The sequence below is a fragment of the Camponotus floridanus genome, unplaced genomic scaffold (assembly GCF_003227725.1).
Source record: "Camponotus floridanus strain SB8 unplaced genomic scaffold, Cflo_v7.5 scaffold35, whole genome shotgun sequence".
Classification (NCBI taxonomy): Eukaryota; Metazoa; Arthropoda; class Insecta; order Hymenoptera; family Formicidae; genus Camponotus; species Camponotus floridanus.
In genome coordinates, this window is record NW_020229492.1 from 997,291 (window position 1) to 1,020,159 (window position 22,869).

At 30.6% G+C, this 22,869-nt stretch overlaps 1 protein-coding gene across 1 annotated transcript in view; it reads left to right on the forward strand.

Annotated features, from left to right (window-relative positions):
* Positions 1-1,329: 1,329 nt before the first annotated feature.
* Positions 1,330-22,869, forward strand: part of LOC105258729 — a 35,865-nt gene continuing 14,325 nt past the window's right edge. Inside the window, exons 1-2 of the mRNA XM_025410797.1 lie at positions 1,330-1,414; positions 17,650-17,912. Coding sequence (XP_025266582.1) covers positions 1,330-1,414; positions 17,650-17,912 — 348 coding nt within the window. The remainder of the gene's footprint in view (positions 1,415-17,649; positions 17,913-22,869) is intronic.

Here is a 22,869-nt window from a genome sequence, read left to right on the forward strand (position 1 = left end):
GTAGGCGAAATCCATTCCGACCTACTACAAATAACGGTGCAACGACCGGGGTTTGAAGCGGATCAAACGTCGTTCGATAAGATTTATAGTGCGGCCGACGCCGGCAGGTGCAGCTCGAGAACGGCAACGCAGGCTCTGGCATAAAATTTTAATCTCGCGACAACGAGGTCACTGGCCGTCCAGGTGTTTCGTCGACGCTGGAAAAAAAATAATAAAATGGCTTTAACCAGCGGAAAAATGTCGCGTCGTCCAGCGATCGATTTCGGATCACTCAATTTCGAGAAATCCTGAGATCTCAATGAATCGTTCATTTCTATTTTTTTTAATTAAAAATCAAATTTCTCTAAATAAAACATAAAATAACTTTTATTTCTTAAGGATAATTTATGTATAATATTTCTTACATGTAAGGATTGAATATATATATATATATATATATATAATATATATTATAATATATATATATTTCATGGCATATTATATCAATTTATAATTGCTCTTAAGTATTTGGCTAATAGTATGTTTAATAAAATCCAGGTTTAATAAAAAAAATGCTTAAAAATAATTTACAGTAATTTTCTCTCACAAATCATTTTTCTAAAAATTAAAACTTCGACAAATAATTTTCCTAAAAAATATTGAAAAATAAAATATCAAAAATATGAAATTAATAATTAATTGATTTCATATTTAGTTTTGATATTTTTACTTTTTTTATTTTTTTAGGAAAATTATTTGTCGAAGTTTTTAATTTTTAGAAAAATGATGTGTGAGGGAAAATTACCGTAAATTATTTTTAAGGACCTTTTTTTACTAAACATTTTGTTGCATACAAGGTGGAATATTTTTTTTAGTATTTGGCGTATTTTTTACCTTTGTAAGCTTTTTTAGAGAGTTCTATTTTTAAAATAATCGATCATCTTTGGCGATCTATCATTAATCTCTATAATTTACTCGGCTTTAGTTTTCATGAAAATCGCAACGTCTTTCGATATTGTGAGACATGCTCGATAAACAGTTAGATCAATTGGAAATCAATCTCTCATTTTTCTTTATAACATAATATATAATTATGTCGCAATAACATCTGACCGTGAACAAAAGTTGCTGCTGTATTTTATATTATATGAATATTTATATCCACACCTATAAAATTGATACCTGCGTCATTTTTTGATATAGAGCTCTGCGAGCTTTTCCCAAGGAATTTCCAATTTCTGAATATTTTATATTTGACAGGAATCGTGTCGCGCCTTTTGTATTTTGTACAGCGAACGAATAAATATAATAGGTTCGACGGGGAAAAGAAAAAGCGTGCCTGGCGCGAACATGCGGGTCGATCGAGGTATATTTTTCACGATGTTGCTAGATGATGTGGATATAGGATTGTGCGAACGTTGCAACAAGAAAATTGGTATTGACACAGGCTGGTGGGATGTCGTAAGTTTGGTTGAGAGACGAGAATAGTCTTGACACTTGGATATTTTTTTCGAAAAACCGCGCACGTGATGCAAAGCCTGTGCGTGTCGTATTATTTTATTGGCATTTTATTTTATTATTCGATTCATAAAAAAAACATGTCGATATTTTGTCGCAGAAACTGTATAAAGGGAAAATACGAAAAATTCGATTATTCCAAATATTCTATTTCCTTTTCTTCGCGCATACATAGAATGCACATTCTAAAATATTCTATTTTCTTTTTGTCCAATGCATATTTCACTCTCTAAAAGTGAATCAGTGTATTATCACTGATTCAGAAAAACAGTAAATAGTCACTGATTACAGCAGTTATAAGTACAGCACTGTAAATCAATGATATTTTATTGAAAGAATCAGTTAATAATTTTGATTGTTTCAATCAGTAATATTTCTCAATATCAGTAATATTTCTTTCGTTATTGTCAGTAATATTTAACTATTATTCATCTCTCTATCTATTTCATGTAAAATTAAAAATTTTATTTATATTTACTACATTTATTATATTAAAAATTTTATTTTATTTATACTACATGCATATTGAACTTGTTATTTTAAATAGATAACGAACGAATAATTTTATTAAGTCGCCAGACATTTATTTGTGCGACTTATAAAGATCGATTTAATATCTGAAGCTTTTCTATTGAGCTTGTATCAGAAATTAAATCGAAGTAATACTTCTAATTTAAATGTCGCTCTTTGCAAACTTTATATAATTCTTATAACTAAAATTAAATACGAGAGAGATAGCGATTGTAAATGAACTAGCGATTACTGGTTTTACAGTAAAATTTACTGATTTTACAGTGAATTTTATTTTAACTGACCATAATCAGTGAGATATAAGATAAAATAACAAAAAATAAGCGTTTCCACTGAAGATCAGTAAAATATCTTGATTCTCAGTGAAATACTCTTATTTTACTGTTTAAATTAGTGATATTTTCACTGATTCACTTTTAGAAAACATGAGTTATTACGGGAAAAAAAGATTCACGACGTAATATAATGCATTCGTACACACACGCTTCCTTTTTCTTCTCTTGTAAATTAACTACTTTGACCGAGGGTACATCTACTATGGTAACTGAACGAAGTCGGGCCGTTATAACTGAAACTATGACGCTCGGAATTTCCATTTGTACGAGCTGCAACTACGTTGATTCATAAGTAATTCTTCGCCGAGGATGGAATAGAATTCCAAGGAATTTTCTGAATCACCGTGTGTTCCTAAAAAAGTGCTTCGTGTAATCCTCTTACGCATGAGTCACGCAGTGTATTCGGATCAGTGTATTCTCGCTGTCAGCATTGGTCACATACGATTCGCTACATAATAGAGATAACTGAAGGCGATTAAAAGCGGCGCGTAATTACACTAAAAAAAAATTATAGTTGAAATTATCATAATTTCAATTATAATTTATAATATCTTCAGGCGCCAAGCATATACAGGGTATCCCACCCCAAATAACTTTCTTATTTTTAATTTTAGAAAAAGATGTTTCAAACAAAAGTTGTATGGTTTCTAGAGGGACATAAGATGGTGCCATTAGTTTGACTTTGAAGAATCACATGAAGGTTACATGAAGATCATTTTGAATTTCTTAAATGGAACACCATATATATTTTTGCATATTCTTGTAGCTTATCTCGAGAGCTTTCCAAAACACTATAAATAAACATTTTTTCATCAAGTACTTTTCGAGTTATGAGGCTTGAAGTCATTTTCTTAATTTTACATAAATCATAAAATATCGTGTAAAATATTCATTTTTCGATTATCTTACCTTAATACTTTTATGTACAAAATAATGAAGAAATCAATTGGTCTAAAGAAAACATACAATTGTTTTTAAGAAAAAAATATGTAATTTGCAATTAACAATTTCATGTTTTTTCTTAAAACAACTGTATGTTTTTTTTACACCAATTGATTCCTCTCATTATTTTGTACATAAAAGTATCAAGGTAAGATAATCGAAAAATGAATATTTTACAAAATATTTTATGGTTTATGTAAAATTAGGAAATGATTTCAAGCCTCATAACTCGAAAAGTACTTGATGAAAAAATGTTTATTTATAGTGTTTTGGAAAGCTCTCGAGATAAGCTACAAGAATGTACAAAAATATATAGGGTGTTCCATTTAAGAAATTCAAAATGACCTTCACGTAACCTTCATGTGACTCTTCAAGGTCAAACTAATGGCACCATCTTATGTCTTCCTAGAAACCATACAACTTTTGTCCGAAACATCTTTTTCTAAAATTAAAAATAAGAAAATTATATTGAGGTGGAACATTAAAATGGGACACTGTATAGTTTATATTACCAGTATTATAGTAAAATTCACTATAAAAACGAGTATCCTAATATAATTTTTTACCATGCAATTATAGTCAATTTTATCATCGATTTTTTTATCAGTGTATAAGTAAAACAAATTGATGAGAGCACGCGAAAACCCGTAAATTGCATAAATTTGAATTTTAATTTTCCAAATGTCAACGTGACAGATTATCGTGAAATGGTGTGTGTCAGTAAAATACACTTTTCCTATTGTATAATTTATATATTAGGACCATTTGATATTAGGACGTTTTAACTTATTATTTCACTCGACACCCGCTGTTGCTCTTTTAAGAGACGAGTCTTTAATTTACGAATGTTTCCCTCCCCCGATTCGGATTTCTCGTGAGTCATTGCCTCCTACATTTTCGAGCAGCTGCGCCTCAACTTCCTACTCGCTGCATTTAAATTTTATGATCCTAGTCGGGCCTGGTTGCGACGTAAAGACTGCGATGGGAGAGTTGAATTTGAAAGAATTAATTTACGGCTTAATAAAAGGACGGCGAGCATGTGGGCTATGACGGCGAGATAAATTTATTAGAGAAAACGTTATGGTCGCAGGGACAACAAGGAATCGTACTATTATGGCGATGCCTTGCTCGGGTTATACCGCAAAAGCGGGAACAGTTTTCTTAAATCTTTCCGGTGTACACGTGGGGAAATTTACATTTTTACTTCCGTCGTTTGCGCCCTTGGGTCGTATTATACGTCACATTTTCTGTCGAAAGCAACGTAGCAAAAGTCGTCTACGTAATATGATATACATAATGTCACGATATACATCTAATATGAAGACGTTACTATAAATAATGTCATAACTTTCTCGAGTTATGAAACTTTAACCGACTCTGCCGAGTTTATTTGCATCTAAATAAATTAACTCGCGATTTTTCTTTCTCAAAATTAAGAGCAAAATTTATGCATAGAATGTTTCATAAAAAGATATGAAATTTTTAACTTCAAGTTTGTACACTGATAAAAAATTATAGCTGAAATTATCATTAATTTCACTATAATTTATAGTATCTTAAGATTGCCAAGCATATATATAAATAATAATATAGTAATATTTACCATTATTAATGCTACAATGACTATATGAATAGTAAAATTATATGTGTCATTCTTTTCTTTTATTTTTTACTTATATGATATTTGAAATTATTATAAATTATAGTAAAAAGTTCATTGTTTCTCGGTGCCATGCGTATGTAGTTTATATTACCAGCATTATAGTAAAATTTACTATATGAGTATCCTAACTATAATTTTTTCATCATGCAATGATAGTCAATTTTATTATCGATTTTTTTATCAGTGCAGGTTTCACGTACTATTTAGATATAGCTGTTATTATAATTTTTTTCATTATTACTACTATATTAATATCTAGAGAAAGATAATAATATAGTAATATTTACCATTATTAATATTACAATGACTATATGAATAGTATAATTATATGTATCATTCCTTTCTTTCATTTTTTACTTATATGATATTTGAAATTATTATAAATTATAGTAAAAAGTTTCATTGTTTCTCGGTGCCATGCGTATATAGTTTATATTACCAGCATTATAGTAAAATTTACTATAAAATAAGTATTCTAACTATAATTTTTCCATCATGCAATTATAGTCAATTTTATTATCGATTTTTTTATCAGTGCAGGTTTCACGTACTATTTAGATATAGCTGTTAATTTTTTCATTTATTACTACTATATTAATATCTAAACGAAAGATAATAATATAGTAATATTTACCATTATTAATGTTACAATGACTATATGAATAGTAAATTATATGTGTCATTCTTTTCTTTCATTTTTTTACTTATATGACTTTTGAAATTATTATAAATTATAGTAAAAAGTTTCATTGTTTCTCGGTGCCATGCGTATATAGTTTATATTACCAGCATTATAGTAAAATTTACTATAAAAATAAGTATTCTAACTATAATTTTCCATCATGCAATTATAGTCAATTTTATTATCGATTTTTTTATCAGTGCAGGTTTCACGTACTATTTAGATATAGCTGTTAATTTTTTTCATTTATTACTACTATATTAATATCTAAACGAAAGATAATAATATAGTAATATTTACCATTATTAATGTTACAATGACTATATGAATAGTAAAATTATATGTGTCATTCCTTTCTTTCATTTTTTACTTATATGATATTTGAAATTATTATAAATTATAGTAAAAAGTTTCATTGTTTCTCGGTGCCATGCGTATGTAGTTAATATTACCAGCATTATAGTAAAATTTACTATAAAAATGAGTATGTTAACTATAATTTTTTCATCATGCAATGATAGTCAATTTTATCGATTTTTTTATCAGTGCAGGTTTCACGTACTATTTAGCTATATAGCTGTTATTATAATTTTTTCATTTATTTCTACTATATTAATATCTAAACGAAAGATAATAATATAGTAATATTTACCATTATTAATGTTACAATGACTATATGAATAGTAAAATTATATGTGTCATTCTTTTCTTTCATTTTTTACTTATATGATATTTGAAATTATTATAAATTATAGTAAAAAGTTTCATTGTTTCTCGGTGCCATGCGTATGTAGTTTATATTATCAGCATTATAGTAAAATTTACTATAAAAATGAGTATTTTAACTATAATTTTTTCATCATGCAATGATAGTCAATTTTATCGATTTTTTTATCAGTGCAGGTTTCACGTACTATTTAGCTATATAGCTGTTATTATAATTTTTTCATTTATTTCTACTATATTAATATCTAAACGAAAGATAATAATATAGTAATATTTACCATTATTAATGTTACAATGACTATATGAATAGTAAAATTATATGTGTCATTCTTTTCTTTCATTTTTTACTTATATGATATTTGAAATTATTATAAATTATAGTAAAAAGTTTCATTGTTTTTCGGTGCCATGCGTATGTAGTTTATATTACCAGCATTATAGTAAAATTTACTATAAAAATGAGTATCATAACTATAATTTTTTCATCATGCAATGATAGTCAATTTTATTATCGATTTTTTTATCAGTGTATATCGTGACAATATTAAATTTTATTAGAATCACGATAAATCGATTTCTCTAAAATTTTCGTACGTTGTTTTTATTTATCATTATTATATTTTTTTATTTATTTATTTACATTTTTTTATTTATTTATTCCAATCACGTAGAACGTTAGCAATTGCAAGAATTATCGTCAAGATCGAGAGGAAACGACTCATTCGGTCGAGCTGAAAAGAAATTCGATGGTGTCCGAACAATACGTTCTACTACTTGCAACGATCATTATGAACGCGAATCCATTGTCTCGTCATTTTTCAGTTTGCGACATGCAGAATGCGGTGCGTATTTTTTTTACCTCATTATACTAACGAACAAAAAGATGTTCTTTGGCATTTGAATTAGCATACTGAAGAAAGTCTCGCGGAAATTGATGGAAAAGAGAAGCACTCGCTCGGGAAATTTAATCATTTAATTAATCATGTGTTTAATTAATGATCTGTTTTTTGTTTTGGATAAAACAAGAGCTTTTTTATAAAAGTTGAAGAGGGAGAGAAAGTTTTTTTGAACAGAATTGACAAAACGTGTTTCTTCAATTTACTGAATTATGTATTTAATGCGATAAATTTAGTTTAGATTTTAATATCGTAGAGTATTTTATTGCGCATATTTATTCTTCACCACTCATTAATATTATTAATCTTCCTTAATGCATTCACGTATACTTGCTGAACTCTGGTGGAGAACTCTCATTATCATCGCCGGAATAAATTCGCGATAAATTGGCTAGATTTGACGGAAGGTGGAGGAAACGAACTGGATCTCATTTGGAGCTAAGCTCGTTGAGCGATGCCTGGTCTCATCGTTCCCCGGTCCCCTGGATTTCCATCACCGTTCGATCGTTCGAGTACAAATAGCCGAGATGACTTTCCTCGATTATTGGCACGCGATCAGATTTCGAATTTATAATAATACACAGCGCTGCCATCCTGTCACTTAAATCACTTTTTGTCACTTTTTTTTTTGAAAAGTCACTAAAAAATCGTTATTATCCAAAATAGATCACTATAATCACTTTTTTTTTGTTATATTGACATGAAACTTGTAAATCATAAAAATTTCTTTTCACATTTTTGCTGTTTTGTCTAATAATTATAATAATTTTACTTGCTTACTGGTCTGATAGGCCCTGCGTACAATAAAGAAAATATTAGAAATAAATATTAAATAGAGAAAATGTTACAAATAAATATTATTAGAAATCGAGATTATTTTAAAATAATAAAATCGAAAAAACTCTGAACTCGTACTAGCTCTTTATACCCAAATTTGTATTTGTATATCAGATTTTTTATTTTATTATTTTAAAATTATTTCTATTCTTAATATTAATATTTATTTTTAATATTTATTTTTAATATTTATTTTTAATATTCTTTAATGTGCGTAAGAGCTTATTTAGTATCCGATTATTTTGCATTGCGAATCGAATGTTAGTTGGCGCGGTTTCTAACATGCTGCTAGAAATAAAAGCGCACGCAAACAGGAAAAGATTGTTAAACAAATTTTTTTATTTTTTATTTTAGATCGTTTTATTTAGATAATAATATTTAAATTTAAATTTTGCTTAGTCATAAAGTTTTTATTTTATTATACTTAATAAAGTGCATTATTTGATTAAATAAAATATAGAAATATTATTATTCAAACTCCTGTTTTTTCCTTTTTTCTATTATAAATTTTCAAACTGTCGTGAAAATAATTTGTTATATATTAGACTATCCAAACATAGATCTATATTTTTTGTTGTTGTTTAATAGCTTTAATTAGTCTGCAAATTTTATACAAAATCACAGTTACTATTTTGGTTACTATTTTAATACCAAAAAGTTACTTTTTGTCACTTTTTTTGTTACAAAGCAGTCACTAATTCACTTTTTTTGATTCGATAATTAGACAGCAGCACTGTAATACAGAAAATAACTCTCATAATGAGAAATAAGAATTTTATTTCTGCCTCATATTAAACAATTATACTTCATGCAATCGACATCTATTACTCTCAAGTATCGCGATACAATTAATAATTCTCGACTATAATTTCGCACACAGTAGCTGGAACATCGGGTAGACGCTTATTAACGATCGAGCATCGCGCGTGCTTCGGCAGCCCATGAATTTAATTTAATAGGAAAACTGTTAATTAAGTCGGGACAATATGAAAGAGAGCGGGCAACCTCTCACATCTGAATACATTATGCGCATGTATAACGACGCATACATATCGCCTGCGGGTTTTATGGCTCGCGAACTTAATAAGATCGCGCAATACAAGCATTGGTGACAAGCTGGATAACGGCTTTGTGAAGATAACAAACACCCTCGTATATCCATCAATGCTTAGATTACATATTCCAAATCGATGCACTATATTCTCGTTAGATTTCATCGGCTTGCCCAAGAAAATCGATGCATGAATAGCTTCCTTCGTCCAAGTTTCATTCCTAAAACTCATCATACGTATCCTTCTTCCGTCTCTCTCTCTCCCTCTCTTGTATCTCAACAATTACTACACTGATAAAAAAATCGATGATAAAATTGATTATAATTGCATGATAAAAATATTATAGTTATAGGATACTTATTTTTATAGTAAATTTTACTATAATGCTGGTAATATAAACTACATACGCATGGCACCGAGAAACAATGAAACTTTTTACTATAATTTATAATAATTTCAAATATCATATAAGTAAAAAATGAAAGAAAGGAATGATACATATAATTATACTATTCATATAGTCATTGTAATATTAATAATGGTAAATATTACTATATTATTATCTTTCTCTAGATATTAATATAGTAGTAATAAATGAAAAAATTATAATAACAGCTATATCTAAATAGTACGTGGAACCTGATGAATAGCACATTTAACAACATAAAACTTATTATTTGGAATGATTGTATGTGGAACATGTTTCTTCGCTTGCCGTTACGCGGTGCACTACTCTTAACTTTTCTCGTATTCAATATTTAGCACAAATGTATAAAAAGAACTAGTATTAAACACGATAAGATCTAAAGTATATTTTTTTCCTCATAGCAGTAGCGCGAGAAAGAGGATACTACTCACACGCCAGGTTCTCAGATTATATGCATGTGAGCTCTTTCTGACATATCACTGTTTAATTTCAGACAAACTGAATTAAAAATAATTTATTTAATAATCTGGATTCCTTCTTAGAATTCAGAATATTAAACAGATTATTTGATATTATAGACGGAAAAAAACTTTTAAACGATTGCTGCTGCGTATATTAAAAATCTGTAATATACTTAACATGTATTACAGATTTTCAGTACTGACAGTGAATTTCGGAACACTACGTATAGCCTAACCATATGGTTACATGAAATGGATACTATGATTTTACGAACTATATTTTCATGTTATATCAACTATATTTATTTATAATAAAATGCACTATTATATATGCTTGACGCCTTAAGATACTATAAATTATAGTTGAAATTATGATAATTCCAACTATAATTTTTATCAGTGTATCAACGAGAAAAAAAAAAAAAAAAGAAAACAGAAAATTTGCGCAAATTGAGTTGGATAAGTTAGAGCGAGAAGAGAAGATAAAGATTCCAAGGCGAAAAGGGAGCAAAGTAGAAAAGTGGCGATTGCAGGGGTTGGGAGAGAAAGAAAGAGAGTGTACATTCGTATTGAGATATCCCTGTATCTGTATCCCTACTGAGGGAAAGAGAGAGAGAGAGAGACAGAAAGATAGAGATGGATAGATAGATAGAGAGAGAAGGGAGAGAGAGAGGAACCTCTGTCGTCATGACGACCGTATCGATCCCCACGGACCGCGGAGATATGTACGAAACGATTCGCAGTTAGCGAATTCTATCCTGGCGCGTTAATACGAGTAGGCTCTCTGCCTCTGGAGTTGCGAGTTGTGTGCCACCATTGAACCTCGCGCGTACAGAGCACACGCGATAGTTGGCCGAGAGTTAGGCGAGCGAGGTACCCGGTCCCGGCCGCAAATTAATTCTCGCGTTTCTCCCGCCCCCTCCCCCCCGCTCCCGCTCCCCACGATTCCCCTGCCCTCGATCCACCCTCGGAAAAGTCGTCGCCCGCTCCTCCTGCGGGGATTCATCCTCGGAATTTCGATGCGATCCGAGTTCGGGCGCTTGCAGCAACATATCGCATCGTATATGGAAATTCGACGTGCATTGTTGCGTATTTATATCGAAGGGGCGCTTTCTCATGAGATATTAGAAACAAAGTGGAGTTTACATACTGCGATACTACCTCCTTTCCAATAACGTTTGCCCTCTTTGAAAGGCGGCTGTCGAATTTTCATTCTATTCCTGACACTGATTCCCGTGTCCCACGTGAAATAAAATCGGCGTCGTGTGTACGCGATGCGTATGCTTTCGCGGCTTGGTATTTTGCTGTCGTAGCGAAAACAATGGGACGGAATTGGAACGGTGAAATTAAATTACAAATTTTGACAGGTGCGACAGCTGATTCGGTTGATTCTTCACCTTCGGCCGGCTGGCGAGCCAAGGTCATCATTAATGCACCAGCTGCAAAATGCTCCGTTTTCAGACTAAACAATCGCTCGCGTTTCTTTCTTTCCGGCTGTCATTGGATGAGGTCATAAAAAAGAATGCATTCGACGTTGAATGCGTCACGGACAAAATTCTTCTCGTAAAAAGAAACTCTCTTATTCAAATATAATAAAGGTATAAGACTCGAAATATAAAATTTACAAAATTAGTTTCAATAGCAATACGAGTCGAGCGTCGATGTTGATAACACATTTATTTATTATTATATACTTATTATTATATATATTTATTATATACTTATTATACTATTATACTATATACTTATTATTATATATATTTATTATTTATTTATTTATATATTATATTTATTTATTAAATACAATAAAAGGCATGAAACAAATGAAAATAAAAATAAAAAGAAGGAATAGCGAAGGTTTCGACCCTATTTTTGGGTCATTTGCTTCAACGCAAATGTGATGATGTGGTAAAAATATAACAAAGGTGTTACATATATCTGAATCGATGAGATAGAATGCCGTTCAAAGTAATACTAAATGCAGCGTTGCCAGCCTGTCACTTAAATCACTTTTTGTCACTTTTTTTTGAAAAGTCACTAAAAAATCACTATTATCCAAAATAGGTCACTATAATCACTTTTTTTTGTTATATTGACATGAAACTTGTAAATCATAAAAGTTTCTTTTCACATTTTTACTGTTTTGTCTAATAATTATAATAATTTTACTTGCTTACTGGTCTGATAGGCCCTGCGTACAATAAAGAAAAATATTAGAAATAAATATTAAATAGAGAAAATGTTACAAATAAATATTATTAGAAATCGAGATTATTTTAAAATAATAAAATCGAAAAAAACTCTGAACTCGTACTAGCTCTTTATATCCAAATTTGTATTTCTATATCAGATTTTTTATTTTATTATTTAAAATTATTTCTATTCTTAATATTAATACTTAATATTTATTTTTAATATTCTCTAATATGCGTAAGAGCTTATTTAGGCTTCTAACATGCTGCTAGAAATAAAAGCGCACGCAAAGAAGAAAAGATTGTTAAACAAATTTTTTTTTTATTTTAGATCGTTTTATTTAGATAATAATATTTAAATTAAATTTTGCTTAGTCATACAGTTTTTATTTATTATATTTAATAAAATTAGCATTATTTGATTAAATAAAATATAGAAATATTATTATTCGAACTCCTATTTTTTCCTTTTTTCTGTTATAAATTTTCAAACTGTCGTGAAAATAATTTATTGTATATTAGGCTGTCCAAACATAGATCTATATTTTTTGTTGTTGTTTAATAGCTTTAATTAGTCTGTAAATTTTATACAAAAATCACATTTAATTACTATTTTGGTTATTATTTTAATATTAAAAGTTACCTTTTTTCACTTTTTTTGATTCGATAACTGGATGGCAGCACTGTAAATGTTTCGGTATTTCATTATCTTGACGATGTCTATGTGAAATAAAGGTGAAGCAAGATAAATGGATAATGTAAACTAATATATAATGGAAAAAATATTAAAATTTAACGTAAAAAGATAAAAAAGATCTCTTATTCAAGATTCATTGTCAATAGTGTTCTTGAAGAAAAAAGGGAGAAGAAAAAGAACCGTATAACGTTCACGATGCATGAAAGTGCGCTTGAAATTTATTTAACCAGAGGCAACAGGATCGTTAAGCTTTTATTAATGTCTTCGCTAATCGACTTTATCGCAAGCATTAATGCTTTGTGTTGAAGAATCGTTATCTCTGCTGCCGCGAAACTCGCAAAATTTTCTTTCGCGTATCTAAATTGCCGATAGAAGAGATAATATCCATGACTCGCAGAGAGACCTGTTAACGCGAAAGGGATAAATTTCCGATGAGATACGCCTGATTATCCTAACCAAAGAACCGATAGAAAGCGAAGATACGTTTGTCAGTGAAAAGTCCAGTAGCCTCCCATTGACATTTCCTCCGAAAAAGGTTTCCAGCGTGGACCCTAATCAGATTGCTCCAAAACTATTGCCAGGCCTTTTCCGAATTCGGAAGCCCGACTTCAGCTCGTAAAATAATAATAATGGGCCGGGATATTCAGAATGCGAGGAAAGCAGAATGATCTACGCATTTAAATGCCGTCCACTCATCTTCCTCCGCTTTTTTCATTCATCATCGTCGGCTGTTCGCACAAGGTGCAATTATTATGCCCGAGGAACGTTGCTGGGTCCGGTGAACGTCTTTTTTTCCAGTTTGACTAGTCATAGTCGTTCACAACAAAGGAGTTCCAGCGACAGACGGTGGATGACCTGCTGGCGGAGACCTGCCCAGATCGGTTCCACAAACGTCAGCACGCACAAACGGATCCTGCCCTTTTAAAGGTTCTCGGTGGGAGGGGAAAAGATGACAGCCGTGTACCTAACTGCGGCTCTTTCTTGCAGCATACGGTGCATCGTGGGACTTGTAAGAGAACGTTGTCGTTCCGCGACGTTGATATCACTGGTCAACAAAAAAAATAATTTTTTGGGCTTATTTAAGTGTGCTGATTTCGAGTACGAGTACAGGTTTTTTTTTTAAACAGCTCTTGTTTTTTAATATTTTTAGACCACCCCCTTTAGACATCACGTGCAGTTTTTTGAGTTGAGTTTTACTCGACTCAAAATTATTATTTTTTTAACTTTCGATATGTCTTCGACTCGGAGATGTTGTTCACATAATCCAGATAGTTTTTGTTATATTTGTGGCGAATACATCTTTTCAAAAATATCGATATAATTGTAATATCTTATAAATAAAAAAAGTAGAGCTGATACAACTGAACTAGTATTTTTTTTCGTAATCAGTGCCTTAGGTATAATAATAAAATAAATAATAAAATAAATAATAAAATAAATAATAAAATAAAATAAAATAAATAGCCTATAATATATGTTAAATGTCAGGAAAAAATTTGAGTGTTGACCAGTGTATTGCATCCGAGCAATAATCGGCCATTGTTTTCAGGGATATAATCAGCTGTCACTTTTGACATTTGAGAAAAGAAAATCAAAAGAAAAGAATTAATTTGAAAGAATTAATTTGATCTAAACAATTTGTTTCTCTTTGCTTGGTATAATTTGCAGTTACATTTACATCGGCGGCAACGAAAACTTTAACAAGATTGCAAAGATGCTAGGTAGACGCGTCTTTTAGTACGTCGCTTAATGCGAGTCGCATTAGAGTTCTTTGACCCCTCGGCTGGCTTTCGGACCTGTGAAAGCTTAAAAGAGCGTAAATGCGAGGCGTTTTCTCCGGTTTGACTACACCGGGCTTCCAGTGAAAAAGCTCGGCTTTACGTAAAATGCATAGGCGTAGGAAGAGAGATCGTTATGCTGCGATAGTTGTAAAAAATCAACGAGTTAATCCGTATTTTTTTTTTCTCCGAGTTTCCAACGAGACGACAGCTGCTCATTTAAAAGCAGTTTCCCAAAGCTTTTCACTAATGTTATATTTCCGCTCGTATATTCCGCTCTTATATTTGTTTGAGAAGAATATTCCAATTATCCACTTTATTTGCAGTTATAATAACTTGTACACAAACATTGTGACAAACTTATGCAATTTGTTGTGACCTGCTTCTCCCTTGACAATTTTACATAGGACGTACGACTTAAAAAAGTTTCATTGTTTACGTTCGCGTCATTTTTTATCGTCATAAATTGAAGACAAAAATTTATTGCAATCTGAGTGATTTTAATTCAGACGGTTAATTGCGAATTAATTAAATTTTAAGTATTCTATTGTGCAGATTACGATTATACACACTGAGAAAAAAGTCTGTTATATTAATTAGAATTCTGGTAGATTCAACTAGTATATTTGTTGGAAAATAGACGAACCAAAATTCTTGTAGGAATTACCAGATGAATCTGATTAATTTCTTCCTGTTAAATTTACCAAAATTTTCGTTAATAATACTAAACTCGCCAGCACCAAGTCGTCTAAAATTTTTTCCATCTAATCTCAAAAGTCTGTTTAATATTCTGAATTCCAACAAGATTATTGGATAATTTCAATCCAAATTATTGAATAAATTATTTTTAATTCAGTTTGTTAGAAATTAAATTGATAAACAGTGATGCAAGAAGAGGATGCTCAAACACACACAATCAGAGAGCTAGCGATCTCTTCTGGCACTATTGTTCGTAAAAGAAAAAAAGTATACTTTGGATTTAATGTAATACTACACTGAGAAAAAAATCTGGTTGCATTAATTAGAATTCTGTAGATTCAACTAATATATTTNTATATATTTGTGATGTATCGCGTGGTGCACGGACGTGATGCATATTCATGATGTAAAGGCATTCCGGGGCGGTATAACAAGGATGACGAATCCCGTACCTTGTACACGCCAACGTATATTCGGCGTTTTAAAACATTCGCGTCTGTTATATCGCGATAACGTTTTTCACCATCCCATTCTCAACTCGTCCTTCTTCATTTCCCTTTCCGTTTCTAACGCGTTGTAGGAATTTTCACACTAGGAAAAAAATCTGGTTGCACACAGAAAAAAAAAGTATTAAAATCGAAATTTATACACTTAAACTAACGCGTTTATTGTTTCGTATATATGCTAATAATTTGTAATTTTCTTAGGAGAATTTAATAATTTTAAATTTCAACAATATTATAGTCTTATTTTAATATTGCAATTGTTACCTCAAGAGTATATAATTATTTAATTCTACTTTAAGAAAATTATAATCTTTGATTTAAAAGTGTTATTTTCTTTCCAACATTGTTTTTTTCAATCTATAATCTTCTTAGGATTTAATAATTTTGAATTTTAGCAATATTATAGTCTTATTTTAATATTGTAATTGTCACTTTAAGAATATATAATTATTTAATTCTACTTTAAGAAAATTATAATCTGTGATTTAAAAATGTTATTTTCTATCCAACAATGTTTGTTTTCCATTCAAGAAAATTAAGTCTTAAATCATAAGAATATATTTTTCTTGATTGAACTATATAACATGGCTTCATTCAAGTAATCACTTATTCAAACAATTATATTTTTCTTTAATTAACGCAATATAATCTCATTTCAAGATTTCCATGTTAAAACTAAAAATATTTTCAAAACAAGAATGTCCTTTTTTTCTGTGCATTAATTAGAATTCTGGTAGATTCAACCAGTATGTCTGTTGGATAATGAACGAACCAAAATTCTTGTAGGAATTACCAGATGAATCAGATTAATTTCTTCCTGTTAAATTTACTAAATTTTCTGGTTAATAATACTAAACTCGCCAGCACCAAGTCGTTTAAAACTTTTTCCATCTAATCTCAAAAGTCTGTTTAATATTCTGAATTCCAACACGATTATTACATAAATTCAATCCAGATTATTGAATAAATTATTTTAAATTTAGTTTGTTAGAAATTAAACTGATAAACAGTGATGCAAGAAGAGGATGTAGCTCAAACACACTCAGAGAGCTAGCGTCCTCTTTCTGGCACTACTGCTCGTAAGAAAAAAAATATATTTTGGATTTAATGTTAATACTAGTTCTTTATATACATTTTATGGCAAATATTGAATACGAGTTAAGTTAAGAAGCAAGCAAAGAAATTAATGTAACAAGAAATTTGATAGATCCAAGAAAATACCAGAAAATACTAACCAGAAAATACTAACCAAATCTCTATAGTAAAATCTATGAAACGTTCTAGTTATGAAAAATGGAGTCTTATCATGATAACTAGAAATTTTTGTTTTTTATCTTATTCTTTGATTTAAATTTCTTTGATTTAACCAAAATACCTTCAATCATATACGTCTTGTTGGTACAATCAAACGATTTTTCTCAGTGACTTTGTAAAGCTTAAATTGAAATTGTACATTGATTTTCATTCAAAATTTTTTACAAGAATAAAGGATATTTCCTACAAATAACTTCAACGTTACCTATTTAAAAGTATTGATCCTTAATAGAAGTAACGTACACTACCGTCGTTACAATCTCGCTTGTCAGCTTGTCAATATTTGCTAGTAAAAAAAATAACACTCTTAAGCCACAAAGTGTCACTGAAAATATTTGGAAAATGGAGAGAAAAAAAATTTCGAAAAAGAGAGAAATACTCTCCCTTTAAATAATTTTTCGTTTCTCTTTGCAGCTTTCTGTAACAAACGTGCATCCGAGTTGCCTCGACAAGTCAACGATCGTGTTGACGCGATTATCAAGACCGAGTGGACGCGCACAGCAGTGTCGGACACATTGACGGACACATCTATCGACATGGTGGAGACAACCGCGCCGACTCAGGCTGCCGATGGACAAACGCAATTCGGTAACGCACGTCACCTCGATCCGTCCGACTGCATCTTCGTCTTCAAAAATACATTGTCGGATTACGAGGAGCCGCCGTCTGACGAGGAGGTGAGTACATCATCTCGATTTTTTGCCGCTTTGCAAATTGGTGATCGCTTGCCGCAAACTTGATGAGAGAAATGTCGGGGCAAAATCGAAATGCCAATATATTTTTTCATATCGCAATTGCATTTGACATTTCCTGGCGTCAATTAAATAATATTTTCGTAAGAGGAACTTGACGTATGTGTTTCGTATCCTTCTGATATTGCGAGATACATTGATATATTATTTATTTTTCAACACATGCGAGGAAAGGTTTCCGCATAACAATATGTGAAATTTTCAAATGAGGTAGAATGTACGGTTTTAATTTGTCGATTAGCAAATACCGTATTATTAATTCATTTCTCTCATCGCACTTGAATTAAATTAACTAGTTATTTATTAATTTCCGAACTAACAGCGTCCAAATATTTGATATACCACTGCCCAATCAGAGTTGCAGTTTTATTTCTTTGTGTATTACGAGATAAATATTAAATAAATTATGAATATATAAATAATTTTAATATATATATATATATATATATATATATGAATTATTTTATTATATTTGATTATATTTTAAGACAATAGTGAAATTAGAAATTAGTTAGCTCGGATAGAAAGAATTAATTTTATTGAGAGAGATCTTGAGCAATTATTAGAGACTATTAGAAACACGCGTGTGCATTAGTTCTTTTTAATCTAAAGTATTCATTTTTTACGGTATAATTAAGCCTTCAACATAGCTGGAACGTGTATGTTAATTAAATTTTCTGAGCACGTTTGTTGCATTTATCTGATCTAATTCATTGGCACGCTGTGCATGACGTAAAAGTCACACGACAAGTGCGAAAGCCGCATGATGCTATAACATTTTTAACAAATAATGGCGTGTACGATATGTACGATGTGTTGGCGATTGTTGTGGGGCTGTGAAGAAGCCTTGGAGACTGGCTTTGGATCGATGTTTGGCCGCCGTTACAAAACGAGGAACGATAAAAATACGGAGGACGATTTTTAAAGCACGACTTTACGGTCGATCACATGGAGGCGAATTAAATTATTCCGCTCCACATTTTTTTTTCAGTCGCAGGGGATACTCGTGCGTTCTCTCTCTCTCTCTCTCTCTCTCTCTCTCTCTTTCTCTCTTGTCTCCCTTCTTTTTTTCTCTTTTCGATGCAGTAAAGTTACCGTTACCACGTGATGCAAACCCTTTAATACCTGATTGCTTTTTGTCCTGCGTGCGAGACGTATCTCTCGTTTTCTGAAAAACCTTTGACAAAATATATATTATTCAAAGCTACACCGAGAAAAAAATCTGGTTGCATTAATTAGAATTCTGGTAGATTCAACCAGTATGTCTGTTGGAAAATGGACGAACCAGAATTGTTGTAGGAATTATCAGGTGAATCTGATTAATTTCTTCCTGTTAAATTTACTAAATTTTCTAGTTAATAATTAATATATGATTAATCAATATATGATTAGTTTAATAATATTTATCACACGCTTTAATATTTTAAAATTTATTGAATTTAATTTATAGGAATTCTTAATAGTATATGTAATAATATACTTAATTTTAAAATATAGAGTACTTTAAATTTATCAATGAAAATACTTTGAGGACATAAATTTTGCAATTATTTTTTAATCTCTAAATGCTAGTCTCTTACAAAATTTTTTTCATATCGTGATAAATTATTTTTCTAACAAATTTAAATTTAAAAAATTTGAATTTATCAATTCTGAATTTTTAATTCGCGCCCTGAGAAAAAATCTGGTTGCATTAATTAGAATTCTGGTAGATTCAACCAGTATGTCTGTTGGAAAATGGACGAACCAGAATTGTTGTAGGAATTACCAGATTAATCTGATTAATTTCTTCCTGTTAAATCATTATCAAATTTTCTCGTTAATAATACTAAACTGGCTAGCACTAAGTCGTCTAAAATTTTTTCCATCTAATCTCAAAAGTCTATTTAATATTCTGAACTCCAACAAGATTATTGGATAAATTCAATCCAGATTATTGAATAAATTATTTTAAGTTCAGTTTGTTAGAAATTAAACGGATAAACAGTGATGCAAGAAGAGGATGCAGCTCAAACACAATCAGAGAGCTAGCGTCCTCTTTCTGGCACTACTGCTCGTAAGAAAAAAAAATACTTTGGATTTAATGTTAATACTAGTTCTTTATATACATTTCATGGCAAATATTGAATACGAGTTAAGTTAAGAAGCAAGCGAAGAAATTAATGTAACAAGAAATTTAATAGATCCAACCAGAAAATACTAATCAAATCATTATAATAAAATCTATTAAACGTTCTAATTATAAAAATCGAGTCTTATCATGATAACTAGAAATTCTTGTTTGATTTAACCAAAATACCTTCAATCATATACGTCTTGTTGGTACAATCAAATGATTTTTCTCAGTGTATCTTTTTCACATATATAATCGTTCTTTTTTGAAATATGTCTCCGGTACAGAGCGCTAAATCATGACTGAATTATCATTGCGATAAATTGCTCTTTCTGTTTGTATAACGGCGATGCACAAATGATTAAATTGTCATGTAACGTACTAAAATTATCGCGAATTATCCATTTATTCCGCTTTCCGAAGCGGATATAACGCATACAATGAAATTTATACTTTATATAGATAAAATATATTACAACGGTTAATTTCGTACATTCGGTGTTAAATATGCATATCGTTAAAAGATCGTTAAACAAATCGCTTAAAATAATATTCGCCAATAATATTTGCTCGGGTATTTTCTCGAAAAAAGGCTCGCGATGTTGCCGACAGACAACGACCTTATAAATCATTTCGTTACATTGTCGATTATGAGCGATTCGTGCATAATGCATAACGCTTTCGTCGGGTCACGATCGTGCACCAGGAATACCTATAGAATATCCATAGTGTATCTCGGCATTTGTCGCTTGTTCGCACCATCGTGCCTAGGGCCAAGAAAAAATGCAGCAGCTGGATACATGCAATGTGTCGCAATGTGGTGTTATTTCCGAAAATATTCTGCTCGAGTTGCGAGTTGTGCGAAAAAAAGGTGAAATAACCGTTCGAGATAGCGGTCGGTTCGTGCGCGTGGGAATCGAGTTTAAGTCCGATAAGAGTAGTCGGGCAGGTATGTATGTGTGTGCGAAACTGTTGAAGAATATCGAGGAAAATTATGCGGGGAGGGTTGGCCGCGCCAACAGCCTCGCGCGTTTAATTAACGCTGAATTAAAATCGAGATTAACGAAATGTTGAAATTAAACGGTGAAAATTTTGCTTTCGTAGACTATAACTACTGTTGCATTTTAATAACGAAATTACGATGGTACAAATTCTGACGTTCACACGTTGACGCGTTAAAATATAGAAAATAATTAATATCGCGTCGTCTAATTAACGTGTACGTAGGAGTGGCAGGAGAGGCAAGATTGGATAATTGTAAGAGCTCCGACGAACGAGGAGGTGAAATTACGACGTGGGGTCGAAGGGAGGGACGAAACGTTGAAATGGAAAATGAAAGACGGAAAGAGATGTATAACGGTGAAAACGATCAATCACTCGAGAGGACCAGAATGGTTGTGCCACACGGCTGCAAATAACACCTCGTGTGTATGCGTGTGTACGCGCCGGTCAAAAGCATCGCCGGGACGTATTACGAGTTACCGCTCTCGGCTGTTTCTCGTCTCTGCACCGAACGTCAAATGTACTGTTTCTCTCTTTTCATTTTTCCTTCCTTTAACAGCTCTTTAAATTTTCCCATTAAGCTTTACGCACACGCGAGCGGTTTTTTCTCCGCAGCAAAAGATCATCTTAACTAGAATGACTTGCTATAATATATTGCATTACAAGTTATTTTAAAATAATTATAAACAGTAAAATATAAATTATCTAACATATTGTATAAAATTATTATATGTATATAAAAAGTTGATTTATATACAGGATTATCTGGTGCTGTATTATTATTGAAATGAATTTTTTTTTTCAAGTGAATTATATAAAAATTGCATATATTTTGCATAAAATTATTTATATATTTATACAAAAAGATAAAATAATATTTTTTTTATTTTATTTTATAAAACACATGTTGGGTTAATGAGAGTCAATGCATAAAAAAGGGGAGATGTAAAAATCTATATTTGATATAGTTTAATTATATAAATGGAACGATTTGGTCCCATTTCATCTTCAATAAATGTATATCAAAATTCACATTAAATTATGACATTAATGTTAAAATGAGATATAGTCTGAAATATCTCATAAAGTTATGCATAAGAAACGACTTATGCAATTCTCGTAATTCTACGTAATTTCATAAAGTATTTGAATTAAATATATCATTTTGACATTAATGTCCTAATTTTATGTAAATTTTAATGCATATACATATTTATATTTACTGAAGATAACTCGAGATAAAAATGAAGCATTCTATTTGTATAATAAAATTATTGGATATAGATTTTTGCGTTCTAACTTCTGCGCTCTTTGCCAATATTTATATAAATAGAGTCATTTCTATATATTTTAGTGTTGATTATTCTACTCTATTTTATTTATTTTATACATTATATTTTAAACAAATTGTCTTTTTATAGAAATATTACATTGAAATTCTTCTAAATAATTTATTTAATTTTCTTTTTCTCTTTCTGACATAAGATTATTTCTTCTAAATTTTTTTATAATATATTATTTTATTTTTTTTTAAATAAAGAATGTTAACTTAAATATAATCCTTTAGTTTAAAATGTCATTATTTTTATCTTAGATAATTTATAAGTATTTACATGTATGTTTAAACATATAATATATTTAGTTATTTTGCGCAGTACGATTTCTTTGAATTTAGTTTTCAAAGCGGTTTCCTCACTTGTGTGCAACACATGTAGGCACGTATGTTTAATGTTCGTATTTCATATGATTTACCGCTGCGAAGAAGGT